This window comes from Telmatherina bonti (assembly GCF_933228915.1).
Source record: "Telmatherina bonti genome assembly, chromosome: 10".
Lineage (NCBI taxonomy): Eukaryota > Metazoa > Chordata > Actinopteri > Atheriniformes > Telmatherinidae > Telmatherina > Telmatherina bonti.
Genome location: NC_136628.1, coordinates 30004207 through 30021306, shown reverse-complemented (window position 1 = coordinate 30021306; position 17100 = coordinate 30004207). Strand labels below are relative to the sequence as shown.

Here is a 17100-nt window from a genome sequence, read left to right as displayed (position 1 = left end):
ACCCAGTCCAACCTGCGGAAACAGAAGGAGAGAATGCAAGAAGCAGATAGAGAATTCGTCGAGTGTGTTTTAGAGCCCGCCCTCAACTGTGGTACAGCCTGCCAAGGACAGGACCTACTTGTATTTCTAAATTCCACAGGTTATTGATTGAAAGCAGACAAGGCCCTCCCCCAGTGAGTGTATCGAGCCCTGCCCAGCTCAGATAAGCAGGTTAAGCAAGAAGCAAGAGGGAGAGAGAAAGAGAGAAAAAAAAGAGGGAAACAGAGAAGGCGGGCAGGCAGGAGAGGACAGCAACAAAAAAAAAAAAAGGAGAATGAATGAAATCTAAAATGAAAAGTAGCGACATTCAGTGTGCAAGAAAACATTTCCTTTTCCCCTCCTGTTTCCTCTTCTTCTCAAATTTCTCATGAGGCTCATCTGCGGGTGAATAGTGCACACACTTCTCGGCAGCTGTATTTCCACGTATTGTTGTCAGACAGAATCGCTATTGTCTTAAACCGGTTATAGTCGGACAAACTTTAAAGAAGCCAACGGTTCTGGAGGAATTTCAGGGACCACCCAATAAACAAACACAGAGACACTCTGAGCTCAAACTGGGGTTCTCAGTAATATCAAAGCGATTCTGATGACTTTGTTGTAAAGAAAAAAAAAGTAACTTGTTTGGTGTAAAATGATGAGCAGACGTGAAATTTCGAGTTTAGTTTGCAGCTCAACGAGTCGAACCAGCCTGTTGAACTTTAACAAGCCAGTTTATAACTGTAAATATGTGGATAGTATCTGTTTGAGCAGCAGAAAGAAAACATTTAATGCTGAGATAAGAAACGGAAACAAGCAGATATGCACACACACACACACACACACACACTAGTAACATTCCTCTCAGGTGCAGGTGTGTTGCAGAAAATAGGTGTCATATTTGTGCATGCTTTGCTCAGTTATGTAACAAACACATCTCATTGTGACACTGACATTCTTTTAACAAACTGGGGGGAAAGCTCCCCAAAGAGACCGCATCTCTCACCATGAAGTGTCCGCTGACATCATAGTCTCTCATTAGCATTTCAATTACACTTAATCTACCAGTTTCCCCCAAAACTAATGTGCCATTCACAAAACCTTTGATTTAAAATCAACCTGTTTTCAATCAGTTTGGAAATCAGTTTTGATTTTTTATGTTGTTTTTGACAGATCTAAGACTATAAAAAAAGTGTAAAAGAATTTAAAGGGTACATATGCTCCTCCTTTTTCTTATCCTGCATTACTTCATGCAATTGGTAGTTTCACCTTTCCATATTTGGTGTGGTTTCTGATAAGCCAGCTTTCCTTCCTTCCTCCGGAGAAAAGAGAGCGCTGTGCGCTTACAGATTAACCACTTCTTTATAGAAAGGGCCTTTAAAGATGAACCAAACTTTAAATCAGGCATATATTTCATATAAAAGGGTTTGAAAGGAAAGGTGAAAGCTAAAGTGCATCTTTTGCATGCAAGTGTCAAACTCTTTGGGGATGTTAATATGAAGCGAGATAATGTTTAGGATGCAGGGCTCCAAAACGATTTAATTACATGGTTCTTTAAAATTTAGCATGGTTGTATAAATGTCTCTTTTCTTTGATGAAGCACACAGAACCTCCACAGTTGTTTCCAGCGCCAGTGTGAGGGGTCAGCCTTCATTAAGGTGCGCAATGTGCTTCCTGCAGCGAGAGTCCGGAAAAGAACAAATGGCTGATTGATCAAAGGAAACAAGGATCCATTTCACCGAAAAGAAGCAAAAATAACAAAAAGACACCATATTTAAACTTGCTACAACAATAGGTGTAACTGTTGATGGTGGTAAATACACAGAATTCACTAATTTAAAGATATGGGTGTGTAAATAGAGGTGACTACATGGTGGTGCAGGGTGCTAAAAAAAGAGCGAGACATGCATGAGTTAGTTGTGAAAAACCTGGAGCAAACCCAAAAGAGCAGTGCCGTATTTATAAGTTCGGAAGTTAATATGCAAACTTGGCTGAGATGTGAGAATAATTTCTTGTTGTTTCTTCCACCTAAAAGCTGAATTATGGCAGGATATGCATTTTAAGTGAATTGCAAAGTTAAAAACATCAAAATAAGCCCAGAGTCCAATCTTTTGTCTTTTGAAAATAATTGAAAGGAAGTGTCTGTGTTCTGGGACACACCCATGTCAGCAGAGAGAAAGTCTTACGTAAGGAATGAACTTTTGACCAATGGTCATTTGATCGTATTTCTCTTTCATAATTCTGTTTGATATAAAACAAATTCTGTGCACATGGTGAAATTTAATATTTTGGCAGATGGCTCAGACATGAAGGCTATAAGTTTTTCTCCTTCATACTTGTATAAAAAAAGTATACAGTATATTTGGATTTATGAAAATAAAGTCCACCTCTTGGTTGAAAGCAGAAATTACACTTGCGGAGCAAAGAACAGACAGAAAATGTGATCACTAATATACAGTTTTTGTTAAAATGTGATATTCTCTTGGGAAAATAGTGGGTCCACCTGGGACTCCCTGGCGGTGGGTAAAGGATTTGCCTAAAATGTTTACAGATACTCAGACTAAGTGTAACTTTAAATGTGACAGCAACAAAGCTATGAGTAACAATCACATGATTCAACTCAATTGTCAAATCTTCAAATGAAACGTAATGGACTGCAACAGGATGTGAAGCTTTCTTATAAATGCAACATTCACAAATATAAAGTCAGGTGACGAGAAAGTTATTTTTTAAGAAATAAAATTCATAATGTATTTGGATACTTTAATAAAAGCAAATAAGATACAATCATAAAAAAAAGAATCTTGGTTGATATTTAACCACTTGTAGTAAAATGTGTATGAGCTAAGTCAGTGGAATTTCCACTTAAGATGCTACATTTAGTCTTGCATGTCAGCTGTGGTTACTGTTGTTGATGCACAACAGATCCTATATAATGCTTGGCACTCTGGTCTGGCTCTGCTGGCTCCAACACAATGGAATCTTTTAAGCAAGCTTTCCTGGCCCTCCTGTTATCTGGACTATCAAGTGTAGTTGCATTCCTACCCCCCATCTCAACAACCCTGAAACTCTCTCAGGTTGGAGGTGTGTTCACTGCAAGGAAATGCTCCAAAGAATAATTTATATTATGTTTCAGAGGCAAGCTTTGATTTATCAGAAATATCTTTTTCTTTTGTTTGTTTAGTTTAAGTACAGAAATGACAGAAAGAAAGAATAAGTGATGAAATGTAAAATAGCAAAAGCTGATGATTAACTGGTATCGGTGAGGTGAAGGTCAGCATCTCACTGGGTCAAGAACGACCACTAATTGTAGCAACAAGCCAGCAAAGCGGTTATTTCTGCAATGAAACATTTCATTCACATCCAAATAAAAGGAGTTGCCGATTCATTTAGAATCTGATAAGATATTGTAGCTTACCACTACATTAAGAGCTGGAAGATCATTAAGCAAAGTAAATAAAACAATATCTTTTGCAAGAGGTCAGCTTGTCTTGTGGTTGAAGTGGATGTCATTGACTGCTAATAGGGAGAAATCTGTCTTCAGGTAGTCTGTAATGTGAAGCAGTCAAGTCCACTTGTGAAAGGTGACACGCCTGTTATTTCCTTCTCCTGTTTCTCAATCATCTTTTCTTTGGCTAATCTTTTTATATGAGGCAAATTCTACAAAAAAATAATACAAATCTCAACTTTTACCTTCTCATTACACCTCTTTCTTGCTCACAAATATACCAAATACCAAATACTAGTTTACTTATTTTACAGTGTTGGGAATAAATAAAAATAAAAATGTGAGATTTTATATTTTTGGCCAGCACTCAAGGCCAAGACTTCTATCTTCAGATCATGCATTTCATTCATTCTCCATGCATTCTGTAATGGATGGAAATATTCTCTGTGTCCTTTTTTACCCCGCCCTTGTTTTACAGGTTTCGGCTTAACCAGTTTAGCCTCCTTCTGTTTACTCTATATAACTTGCGCCCGCGCGACCTGTAAGTTCACTTTGCCCCTGCGCAGAGACCAGTCACCATCTCTTCCTGCAGCATCTTTTCCGTATAAGAAGGAACAGCAACAACTCGCCTCAATGTCTTCTGACCAGGACACTTGCTTCTTGTGTAAGGAGTATCTCAGGGACCCTGTGTCCATCCCATGTGGACATATTTTCTGCTCACTCTGCTTGAAGACATACTGGGACCATAGTGACCACAAGGGATACCAATGCCCACAATGCAGGGTCACTTACAACAAGAGGCCCACTCCAAGACGCATGGGTGGTTCCCGGGAGTCTACCCTCCAAAGAAGCAATGAGTCTTTTCCACCTCCACCTCCATCTCCTGACTACAACAATGCAGGACCTCAGGATGTGGGTTGTGACATCTGCGTTGGCCGAAAGCAAAAAGCCATCAAAACCTGCCTGATGTGTTTGGCCTCCTACTGTGACAAGCATCTCAAGCCTCACTATGAGTCGGCCACCTTCAAGAGGCACAAGCTGGTGGATGAAGTCGGCCACCTGGACAGGCAGATCTGCCCGCAGCATCAGAAGGGTCTGGAGCTGTTCTGTCGCACCGACCAGATGTGCATCTGCGTCCTGTGTACGGTGAAAGAGCACAAGGGTCACGACATGGTGTCAGCTGAGCAGGAGAGAGCTGAGGAACAGGTAGGCAACGTTCTCCTAAAATGGTCAATGCAAGGGTGTTAAGTTACCATTGACTATGCCACTACGGCATACTAATAACACTACGATACGTTTTACACAAAATACTATGCACGTACTTTATATATACGGTAAGTAAAAATATTTGGGTCATGCAGTGATTTAGGTTTTTCACAACAGCAACCTTAAATTAGACATGAAAAAGTAGATTATAACTGATTAAACTAACCCCAAATCCAAAGACCGAAGCAGTTTGAGACACTTTTCTGTGGAAAAATAGGTGTTGACCACATGCTTCTAGTGTTAACTCGAACATATATCTTTTAATGAAAGCACATCAGTATAAATGAGAAAACTAATGACTGATTTGTGGAATCGTCTTAATACATCCTCTTGTTTCACTCATAGCAACGACTGGGCACCACCCAGGCTGAGATCCAGGAGAAGATTCATGACCGCCTCAAGCAGATGGAGGAACTAAAACAAGCAGTTGACTCACTCAAGGTTTGTGACCCCATCATCCATCAGACCGATAAGACCAGACTAACCACTACAGGCCGAGAGGGCGTTTAAATCCAGTCCTGACAACATTCCTTCTTTCAAGACTGATGATATCTTTTCTAAGTGTTCTAGTGAAAACTTCATGACACCCAGTTGATTCATAATAAACCCTTTCCTGCACAGAACTCGGCCCAGAGAGCACTACAAGACTGCGAGAAGATGTTTAGCGACATGTTGCGCTCCATTGAGAGGATGCAGCAAGAGATGGCCAAGCTGATATCCTCCAACAAGAGGGCTGCGCTCAGCAATGCAGAGGGCCACATGGAGCGCTTGAGCCACGAGATCGCTGACCTGAAGAGGAGGGACAATGAGATCACCCAGCTTTCTAGAACTGAAGATCACATCCACTTCATCCAGGTAACCAAACACCTTTAAAAAAAAGTCATATTTAGTGAGATACAATATGCCACAAATAATCAAAATAATATCACTGTATTATTTTAAAATTGAAGCTGTTGTTTTGATTATTTTTGTCAATAGAGCTACCAAATGCTGATAGCCCAGACAGAAGCCGAGGAGCTGCCCTCAGTTACTGTCAATCCCTACTTCAGCTTCGGCTCAGTTACAAAGGCTGTGTCCGAGATGAAACAACACCTGAACGAATTCAGCAACGATGAACTGGTGAAGGTCGCCAAGACAGGTGAGTTTCACATGAAGGCTATGCTGCTACTAAACTTGATTAAGTTTGCAACCAGAGGTTTAATTCTTTGCTTTTAACTTACAGTCAACAAAATGGCCTTCTGCGAACTGGATGAACCCAAAAAGAAGAAGTCAATTAAAAGTGAGTCGAGAAAATGATCCCAGCTTTGCTAATGTAGAGAACAAAGAGTTATTTTGTGTCAATCCATGAAGCAAGAAAGCAAACATGTGACAAGATTTTTCATTTATTGGTATAATGTATGTCTGTAGACAGTAAGGCTTAGTCATGATTTTTATTAGGGGGTGTTTAGAAGCCACTCTGCTGACTAAGAGCTAAATGTTTACTGATTAGGAGTCAATATTCATTAACACACCTACAGAAACAGAAATCAACCTGTGTGAGTAGTATCAAGATAACACATATAAAAAAAACATGTAGTTTGCATTGTTGTTGCTTTTTTTATAGTCTGTAACCATGACTACTTTTTAAATTATATTTATAAATCTATTTCCATAGGCGAAGAAGCTGCCGTTTACAAGTCTGTCCCAGTCCACGAGCCTCAGTACAGGGAAGACTTCTTGAGATGTGAGTCCTGGCTTCTGCCATCCTGCTTTCTGCTGCAGTGCAAAAGTTCCCTGCTCTCTATGCTCAGCTCAGCCCACAAAGCAAATTAGATGCTAATGAGTCCCTCTGTCAGACCCTGTGGCTGACCACAAAATCTGCTTTTTAGAAATAATTACACGTCCCACAGTGTTGACTGAGACTGGGACAGGTTCAAAGCAAATACTTAAGCTTGCTGGCACATCCACAGGTTGGTGACTCTCACTAAAGTGGCAGTGAAGGCCAATTTCTTGTTGTCTCTGAGTAATAATACAATGAGACTGTTCCCTTTTTATAATGTAAGAGTTTCATCTGTTGTGACAATAAACTGCTTCAAATTGCACAATGATGGGATTCATAGAATGTGGCTTCCTAAGTTGTTTGTGGTCAAACTCACAAACAATGTTGATACTTCTGGCATTCCAGATGATAGGCCGGGCAGAACTAGGCGAGGCCACCGAGTGTCCCACCAACTGTGACCTGCAGAGGTAGCGTTACACAGCAGGCAGGTGACATCTTACCCCTGTGATTATTCTGATTTTGTGTGTGTCCAGCCAGAGGGTCTCTCACTCTTCCGAGCATGCTATTTAATAAGTTAAACATCTAACAAAGCTATATATCTTAATGAGATTCTGTTAACCTCTGGGACCGTAGAGTTGGTGTAGCAATGGTGAGGGGCTTCTTGGGTTTTCTTATTTATATTTAACCCATGCAATTGAAGTTAAATGCTACTTCTTGTTAAGTCAATGTTCAATGTATTTTCTAGATGCCTGCCAGCTCACTCTGGATCCAAACACAGCCTACAGACAGCTCGCCTTGTCACGAGGGAACAGGAAAGCTGCCCTCAAGAGAGACCCCCAGTCTTACGGTGACAGCCCCGCCAGGTTTGATTCTCTCCCCCAAGTCCTGTGTAAGGAGCCCCTCTTCGGTGGTGCTTACTACTGGGAAGTAGACTGGAGCGGGGAGGGGGCTTCCATCGGTATCACCTACAAAGGCATCAAGAGAGCGGGCTACAGCGACAGCTGCCGCATCGGCTACAACCGCAAATCATGGAGCCTTTTCTGCTCTGACTCCAGCTACTCAGCCCGCCACAGTAAAGACCAGATAGAGATCAGCGCACCTTACTCCTCCCGCATCGGTGTCTTCCTAGACCATGCTGGGGGGACTCTCTCTTTCTATACTGTAGGGGAATCTATGTCACTCATCCACCGCTTCAAGGCCACCTTTAGTGAACCTGTCTATCCAGGCTTCTGGGTTTGGTATGAGTCAGCCATCACCATCATCCAGCTGTGAATAAAGAGCACATGTTCAATGATCATAGTAAAAAGATTTACAGAAAATATCACTACTTTGTGATAACATTCTAAATATGTATATATATATATATATATATATATATATATATATATATATATATATATATATATATATATATATATATATATATATATATATATGTTGCAAGAATAGCTGAGTTATTTTTCAACACCATGAAGTTATTGTTGATCTGAGGGGGACTGTTTGTGGTAAATGTGAATATTTTTTTTAATCAACATATGAAATGTACAAGGGAATAGATAGTGAATGAGAATCTAAACAATAATGACAAATAATGCAATCTGTACTTGAGTAACATGTAATGTAATAATTTTGTATTAAACTTATTTCTATCAATAAACATTTGATAAAATACATAAGCTGTGTTGTGATTGTTTCAGTTTTACTTCATCTTTTTATTATGTCAGCTAAATTCTGCACCCACTGTATTACAGCTCTGCATCTAAAGTCCAGTTTCCTGAACTATGGGATAATAAACCATTGAGGTCTTAATATTAATAGACTCATATGACAAGCATCACTAAAATGATAATCCCCAATAAAAAAAATAGACATTTTCCAGACTGAATGAGACAGATTTAATACACGTAATTCTTAAGTCTTTGGGTTTAAACAGCAGTGTTTATTTTGTGGCAGTCTGACAGGATTTTGGAGAAATGCAAGAACCGGTGAGGAGTAACTAAAAGGCTCTTGAATTTGCACATAGTTTACTTATTTTTTTGTTATCCTGGCTTATTCTAATGATTTACTTTTTTTTTCTTTTTTTTAAAAATTAAAACTGGATGCCAGCTCTTAAGATCTGAGAGAACATCCCACTCAACCATCAGTACCATTCTGTTATGTTATTAGAATGAGGTCATTTTACTTTCTGAGCTCCCTAAACCAGTGCCTAAAGGGAAACCTCAGATGATACAGCAGAGAGGATATGAAACCCCCCGCTACATTAGTTAAGCATGTAAGATTTGCTGTGATATTGTAGCCCTTGTTTATATGTTTTCTAAAATTGCATTTTTCCACAATTTCTCCAAGGGCAGAAAGGTTAGCTGGTGTCTTGCACAACAAAGATGAGGTGTTGTGCCATTTTTCTATATATGTAAACATGAATTATAGATCTTATATTATTTTAGTTGCAATCTCTCAGCTATGACAAAAAGTAGTGACCAAAAATGAATTCACTTTCAAAATGGAGTATTTTACATTCATGTACTACTATTTGGAAACAAAGTCTATGGAGGTTACAGCAGATAAAATGCAGCCTGACAGCCTCAGTTTATTTGTAAAGACATAGTCATCGTAAGCTTCCTTGTATAGAAATCCTTAAAGTGTTAAACCTTTGATATGGAGGCCTTGCTACCCCTGGTGGAGAAATGAGTGCTGTGATTTAACAAAGCCATCATCAGAAGCTGTTAAGATCCTCTCAAAGCTTCTGTGGAGATGTCAGAGCAGTTAACTTGAAAAAGTTTTTGGCTTGACCATTATGTTTCTGCATGGGATTGTCTATGTGAGAAAGTCTACCCTCCTGGAAAATGCTTTTAAATGTCTTGTTTTTGGCTGTTTTGGTTTTGTAATACCCAGGGTTTTGTAGGCAGGGAACATGTAATCAGGATTACAACAGAGTTTTTAAGAAAGAAAGAAAGACTCACATTACATACTAATAATTTGTAATTGAATGATAGACTAAATTCTTAATTATCCTTTCAGAACCATCTATTGACATCTTTCAGCGAAAGGTTATAAAAATACAAAAAGTTTTTAAATGTGACTTATTTTTGCTTTGCAGGTCAATTATACTGGCCAAATCAAACCATAATCACGGACAGATTGATCATATTCCGATGTTTGAGAGACAAAGAAACATTTTACATGTCACACGCCAACGTGATTGTCTTACCGAATGGTTAATGGGATAAAGTATACAAAATTAAACATATATTAGCGGCATATATTTCGAAACGTAGTACTTACCATTACAAGAAGATTACCACCGAGTCTATAGGTGGCAGTCACCCTTGAAATGGCCATCAGGAAAAAGCCCAGCTCTTGTTTCTCTCCGGAGACATTCACTGGGTGCACTTTCAGAAAGGAGCGCCGTATTCTCACATTTTCTGAAGTGTGGTTCAATAGGTGAGTATTGACGCTTTAATCAATATAAATATTTCAGATTTGAAAGATTTCCGAACTGGTAATTCTGCTGGCGCACAACAAGTTCTATTATTTTATCCAGATGATTGTGGCCTCTTTATACGGGGGTATCGTGGTTGTTCATGTGTAAAGACCGCTATAAGTGAAGCTAGCTGATTCGCTAACATGCCGTTTTTTTTTTTAGTTTTTTTTTTATATTGAATAAATTGAGTACAAAGTCTTGTAGAGGTACAATGTAGCAATTAACCCAAGTAAAAATAAGTAAGGTAACGTAATATACATGGGGCTAAATGAACACAAGCAAGTAAAAAACAGCAGTGTAAGGCAAAAAAAAAAACAAAAAACAATGGAGCAGATAATTAAAACACAAGGAAATTGGATATATTTGGAACTGTGCTTCGAGCACACTTAAGCAGTCTTAGTGAAGAATAATAAAGTCTGAACTTATTTCGAAGGTGATCAAAACATGGGGCAGAGTTTCTCCATTTACAGGAGTGCTAACATACCGTTAGCCTGCGTTAGCATTCAGTTGAGGTATTTACCTACAGCTTTTACGCTTTGAGACAAAAAATACTTGTACCTTGACTGTCATATATTTTTTAGAATGATTTCAGCAGCACGAAAGAGGGTATAGCACTATTTTACACAAATAATCATATAATATGTTCCTAATGCCGTGTTACTTCTACTTTTGTGTTTGGCCATGCTCCAGCTGTCACTATGACAACCGGCTGGACAGGACAGGTTTTTATTTTACATTTTGTCAACAAGCCAACGAAATGATCCGCGTTTTCTGACGGATTTTCATTATTAAAGCGATTCGTATTCTTTTTTAATTTTACTTTTATGAGCATCCTTTCAGTTGTGATCTGATTTGAGGCAAACGACTGATGGATGTCATTCTGTTTGTCCAACAAAGAAAAGAAATGATGCATAATGAACCCAAATTGATGCGGGCATTTGAAACCTTATTATAGAACAGTCTGTATTCAGATTCATTTACTTTTTTAGAGAAGAATTTCTACTAGTCCAGCAAGTGTTACTTTTTTTTTTTTTTTTTTTTTAAACGAATTTAGGTTTTAATATGGTGAACATGTCTGCTTTGTGATACAGATGGCGACTACAAAGGTTCCAGAGGTTCGTGACATTACACGGATCGAGAGAATTGGTAGAAATCTTGTATTTTCTTCAAGTCTTTAACTGATTCAAATCGTAAATGTTGTGTGATAAATATGGCACATGTTGATGTGTGCTTTCTCCTCCTAATGTGGTTGTTGCTGTTTTAATTGTCACCTTTTGCTTAGGGGCCCATTCTCACATTCGTGGCCTTGGTTTGGATGATGCTTTGGAGCCAAGACAGGTAGTGTTATAGCTTCAAGTCTGTACCAATCAACTGTAACATTGTGACCACTTCCTTCATATTAAGTACGTCCTTTGCATATTTTCAAAAAAGTTGTGATGACTACAGAAATTAAATTAAATGAAAAATACTTTATTAACCCCCAAAGGGAAATTCAATAAAGTGTGCAAAAATAACACCTGAAATGCCCTGAAATGTCTCGTACCTGCAAATTAGTAATAGATGTCTTCTGGTCAGAGTTTTTGGTTGGAGTCTTTGTTGGCCGATTTTGCTGATTTACTCTCCAGTTGATTGATATCGGAATAGTTTATAGTTTATATCCTCAATAAACACCTTTAAAGTTTTAATTTGTTTTCCTTGAGAGCTCCCATTTTTGAGTGGAGCGCTGCTGCAGTAGACCGCTTTTGCTACTGTAACCCGATGGGCAGTAGGGCTGTGATGATCGATTCGATTCTGATTTTTTGGTTGCTGATTTGATTTAAATTGGGATTCTCACAATTCTTTTAATATTGCACATTTTTATAGATTAAAAATGAAAAAAACATGCATAAAACTTTTATTTTGCTCGTCATTGTTCCTAATTTCAATCAGGAAAAAACAACACAGTAGCCAGACCATCATTCTGCTGCTCAAATGATCAAGATGACAAGTAAAAAGATAAATTTAAAAAAAAAAAAAAAATGACAAAAAGTTTTATAATGGCTTATTTTTATCTATTTGGAAAAAATTTTTTTTTTAAAAAATGTGATACAAAAAATTCCATTTATTTTTTTATTTTTTTTTTTTTAAATTTGATTTTCCCACCCCTATTGGGTAGTTTACCTTATTTTAACTCAGTTCTTTATGGGTCTAAAGTCTTAACTTTTTTTTATACTCCATCACAAGCCTCTGGTGTTCAAGAACACTGTTAAAATATCAGCTTTCTATAGCAGTGAATATAGATTAATTAATATGTTTGTTTGCTTAAGATAAATAATCAGATCTGTCATTCAATCTATTTTTCTGCAGGTCTGTGGCACAGCAGAATTGCACGTTGCACTGCTCTTTATAGTAACTCATAGATGGTGCTGCATGTTGCCGTGTTTCAGTTGACGGATAAATTTAGATTAAGATATACTCAAATAGTGCATGCAGTGTTGGTTAAAACATTATTGTAGGCAGTCAGTATCTCAGAACTACAGATGTGCATTGATATTTTTGGAGTTTTTGCTGAGGAGGGCTTGTCCTATTCATCCATAGGTGTCTCAAGGGATGGTTGGCCAGCTGGCCTCCCGTCGCGCAGCAGGAGTCATCTTGGAGATGATCAAAGATGGCCACATTGCTGGCAGGGCCGTGCTGATTGCTGGCCAGCCTGGCACTGGAAAGACTGCTATTGCAATGGGTAAGAACTATATTGGAGCTGTTACAAAGCACAGCATCTTTCTTGACTGGAAGTGATTGTCTCCTCGTGTTGATGTCATCGGCTTAAGTTATACTTTTGTTGAAACTAAAGTTCCTGCTCTGTTCCTGATTAATTGGGTTTGTTTCTAATGCAGGCATTGCACAGTCTCTTGGCCCTGATACACCATTTACAGCACTGGCTGGTAGTGAAATCTTCTCCCTGGAAATGAGCAAAACTGAGGCACTAAGCCAAGCTTTTAGAAAAGCCATTGGTGTGAGGATCAAGTGAGTGAGCAGACATGATAATTGCATGGTGTACTTAATTTTTTGCATTAAATGAATTGCTTTTCAAAATGTTTCTTCTTTATTTTCAGAGAGGAGACGGAGATAATTGAAGGAGAGGTTGTGGAAATACAGATTGACAGACCAGCTACTGGAACGGTCTGTTGCTTTCACTGGGTTTGGTTACAGATATGCTTGTTATATACCAGCTAGTACTACGACGGAGTATTAGAGCCACAATGAGAAAAAAAAAATAGTGTTGGATTATTATTTTTTTCCTCTGCTTTACTAGAGAAAAAAGTCGAAATATCAAGAATAAAGTCGAAATGACAAGAATAAAGTAGAAATACAGTTTCGAGATTTAAGTCAAAATGTCGAGAATAAAGTCAAAATAAGAATAAAGTAAAAAAAAAAGAAAAAAAGACAGTGACCGCATGCCGTGTAGGCTACGTGTGTGCATGCAACTTCTTGATGTAAAAGTGAGTAGGTTACACACAAGGCATTGTGTTTTAAAGCTGTTCAAATTCATATTGAAAACTCAACTTTAATATTAGTATTTCGACTTTATTCTCATCATTTTGACTTCATTCTCATAATTTCGACTTTATTCTTGAAACTATGTTTCACCTTTATTCTGGTCATTTCGATTTTATTCTCTAGTGAAGCAGAGGAAAAAATAATAATCCGACACAATTTTTTTTTCTCATTGTGGCCCTAATACTCCGTCGTATAGAACACTTTCTATGTGCCTACTTCAGAAAATAATTGAAAAAAACTATCGATGATGCTAGAAGGTGTTAAATAATGCAAAAGAATTCCACATCATGCTGTGATGATGATTCATTTAAGGTGCACATTAACTGAAAATATAATGCTTCAACCAGGGTACAAAGGTGGGCAAGCTGACTCTGAAGACTACAGAGATGGAGACAATATATGACTTGGGCAACAAGATGATTGAAAGTCTCAGTAAAGAGAAGGTTCAAGCTGGGTAAATTAATCTTAGTTTATATATCATTATACACTGTAACATTTCACTCTGGCAAGTTGGATAAATGCATCTAAGCTGAGTTGTCTTGTTTATTTATCTATATGTCTGCCTCAGAGATGTTATTACCATTGACAAAGCCACTGGGAAAATCAGCAAACTAGGACGCTCCTTCACCAGAGCCAGAGATTATGATGCCATGGGAGCTCAGGTATGCTGTCGCGTCACCCAAGTTTTGACTGCTGCAGCTGAGTCATGAATGTTTTTAAGCATCTATCTTAAAAAAGAAATCTGTTCTTACATGCATTATCAAGTAAAATGACCACAGAAACCCCATGAACAAAAAACATAAAATGGTTTTTTGCATTTTGTATTTCAGTAACTGATCACTGCTTAGTTCGTCTTTAGGTTTTTCTCTAAACATGGTTGTGTTGGTGTGGAAAGTTTGTTTGGGAGAGACAAAGATGACAAATGAGAAACTGAGAAGAAATTATTCGCTGCATGTTGACTTAGTTATTCTCATGTCATCCTAACATCGCCTCTCCCTTCTCACTACACTTAGCAGCCAGTCAGAATAAGCTCTCTCATTTGACACTAACGGGGTCGATCACTACAAACTGTACTGCATAAGGAGAAAGAGGGGGATTGATGTTTACTGGCACTCCTGATAACTGATTGTTGGCCTGGTTGCAAAAGGATCTCCCCATCCCAGCCACTTGAACTTAATAGCCATTTTCCTTTGGCCAACAGTGTAGGTCTGGGGATCCATTAGCTGATCTTTTTCTGATTACTTTTTTTTCTGTTCTTAAAGACTCAGTTTGTACAGTGTCCTGAGGGAGAGTTGCAGAAGAGAAAGGAGGTGGTACATACAGTGTCCCTCCATGAGATTGACGTCATAAACAGCCGCACACAAGGCTTTCTGGCTCTCTTCTCTGGAGACACTGGAGAGATCAAGTCGGAAGTCCGTGAACAGATTAACGCCAAAGTGGGTGAGTGGAGGGAGGAAGGCAAGGCAGAGATTATTCCTGGGGTGAGTCTCAGCGTTCATTCAGCTTCTTAAATTAGTTCTCGCTCCATTTGTGGCTAATTTTCCAAGTCTTTTGTTCCAGGTATTATTTATTGATGAAGTCCACATGCTGGACATGGAGTGCTTTTCCTTCCTGAACCGAGCCCTGGAGACTGACCTGTCCCCAGTTCTTATTATGGCAACCAACAGAGGCATCACTCGGTACGGTTTTTGAACTTTCATTGTGAAAAGAATCACTACAGATTTATTAATTTGTTCTAGTTTCAACTGTTTCATTTATGTAGAATGTATGTTTTTTTTTTTTTTTTTTGCCTGTGCATAGACCATTTAGATGAATGGCTCCTAATATAGTCATTCTGTCATTATCTCCAGATATGTTCATCTTTATAAGGATTGTTTTGTTTTTCCTTTAGTTATAGAACATATATTTAAGCTTTTTTTGTCTTTTAAGATGAATGAAACTCTTTTCCATGCAGAATCCGTGGCACAAACTATCAGAGTCCTCATGGCATCCCTATTGACCTGCTGGATCGCCTGCTCATCATCGCCACCTCCCCTTACACCGAAAAAGAGACGAGGCAGATCCTCAAGATCCGGTAAGAATCTGCAGTCACTCTCATGCAGCAAGTTTTGCGTTGACCTCTCCAGCATCACAGAAGGGAAGTAAAATCTTCATCTTTAAATTCCAGGTGTGAGGAGGAGGATGTGGAGCTGAGTGAGGAAGCACACACAGTCCTCACTCGCATCGGCATGGAGACATCACTTCGTTACGCCATCCAGCTGATCAGCACTGCAGGACTTGTGTGTCGTAAACGCAAGGTAAGCTCAGCATGAGCAGGCAGACTTGTTTTTTTTTTTTTTTTTTTTAGAAAAGCTTTTGCTTGATGTTTCTGTAGTTTGTTCTAGATTTGCTTTAGTGGGTGTGTGATGTGTGTCATGGTTTTTCCCAGGGGACAGAAGTCCAGGTTGAGGACATTAAAAGGGTTTACTCTCTGTTCCTGGATGAAGCCAGATCCTCTCAATACATGAAGGAATATCAGGATTCCTTCCTCTTTAATGAAACACGTGAGTTTGCTGCTTATCCAGTTTGTGAATCTTGTAGTTTCTGAATGTCTCTGCTGTCTTTCCAAACTTTAGCACAGAACCTGAAACAACACATCAAAAATGCCAAATAGGACTCTAATCCAGGTTAACTTGCTGCAATCAGCCAGTCATTAATAAAAAATTTACTTTTAATATTCCAATTAAAATCATACTACAATGTTCTTTTCAGTTTGTCGGCTCAAAACGAGAAGAAATGTAAATAAAAATGAATCATCAATAATGTAAAAATGCATTAATTCCCCAAGTACTATTGTAGTCTTCACTCTTACGTTTATATATTTATATATATATATATATATATATATATATATATATATATATATATATATATATATAATAATAATAATAATAATAATATAGTATACACATTTGACATTGCATTTATGAATAAACAAACATGTTCATTGTGTTTCAGAAACTGCTGCCATGGATACCTCATAGTGAAGATGACTCTTTTGCTCTGTGAAGTGTTTTGTTCTTGTCACCTACACATGGAGTCAACTCAGAACTGGATTATATCTGAATTTTAATTCCAACATTGGCGATGAAGCTCAATTGCATTTAATGCTTCAAGATTTTCCATTTTTTTACCTTCTGTTTCCCGTTTAGTTCAACATTTAATTCCTACTTTTGTACTCTGATTGGACTTCATTCTGAATTGATGAAAAATCTGTTCATTTTTGGGGCCTTGTGACCGGAAAGGTTATTTTCCTGCCACCCCCCCCTCATCTATATATGTGGTTTATTGTTTGAAAATAAAGGAATTTTGATAATCCTGCTCAGATTTTCTCCTTTAATGCCTCTGTTATGGAGCTGCTAACACATAATTTATTAAGGACAGGTTTAGTTTAGATATGCACCAGCTCAATACCAAGCGTGTGTACTCGTACTTGGTTTTAATTAAAATACACCAATATCACAACCGATACTCAATACCACACTAGTCAGGCTAGTGCAGATGTGTTTGATGACATGCTTCAGACATGTTTTCAAAGAAAAAAAACACCTTCAA

The 17100-nt window shown here is 38.2% G+C and overlaps 2 protein-coding genes across 2 annotated transcripts; both read left to right on the top strand.

Moving 5' to 3' along the window:
• Nucleotides 1–4096: 4096 nt before the first annotated feature.
• ftr83 (finTRIM family, member 83) lies at nt 4097–7760 on the top strand (the record flags this gene model as incomplete). The annotated part of the gene is made up of 7 exons (XM_079248225.1): nt 4097–4669; nt 5075–5170; nt 5351–5584; nt 5708–5867; nt 5952–6008; nt 6384–6452; nt 7234–7760. 7 exons carry the CDS (start codon nt 4097–4099, stop codon nt 7758–7760), a joined length of 1716 nt encoding a protein of 571 aa, XP_079104351.1.
• A 2103-nt stretch (nt 7761–9863) lies between these two features.
• ruvbl2 (RuvB-like AAA ATPase 2) lies at nt 9864–16866 on the top strand. Its single transcript, XM_079247154.1, has 14 exons — nt 9864–9929; nt 11061–11115; nt 11252–11307; nt 12547–12688; nt 12843–12972; nt 13062–13128; nt 13854–13960; nt 14075–14168; nt 14769–14987; nt 15067–15185; nt 15461–15580; nt 15674–15803; nt 15935–16049; nt 16504–16866. Exons 2-14 carry the CDS (start codon nt 11061–11063, stop codon nt 16527–16529), a joined length of 1380 nt encoding a protein of 459 aa, XP_079103280.1. The 5' UTR covers nt 9864–9929; the 3' UTR covers nt 16530–16866.
• Nucleotides 16867–17100: the final 234 nt, after the last annotated feature.

Bases quoted from the DNA above. Each gene is read 5' to 3' on its own strand.
- ruvbl2 (XM_079247154.1), top strand. From the start codon at position 11,061: ATGGCGACTACAAAGGTTCCAGAGGTTCGTGACATTACACGGATCGAG. The intron at 12,973-13,061 runs GTGAGTGAGCAG...CTTTATTTTCAG, and splicing joins GCCATTGGTGTGAGGATCAA to AGAGGAGACGGAGATAATTG. The intron at 14,988-15,066 runs GTGAGTCTCAGC...CTTTTGTTCCAG, and splicing joins AGGCAGAGATTATTCCTGGG to GTATTATTTATTGATGAAGT.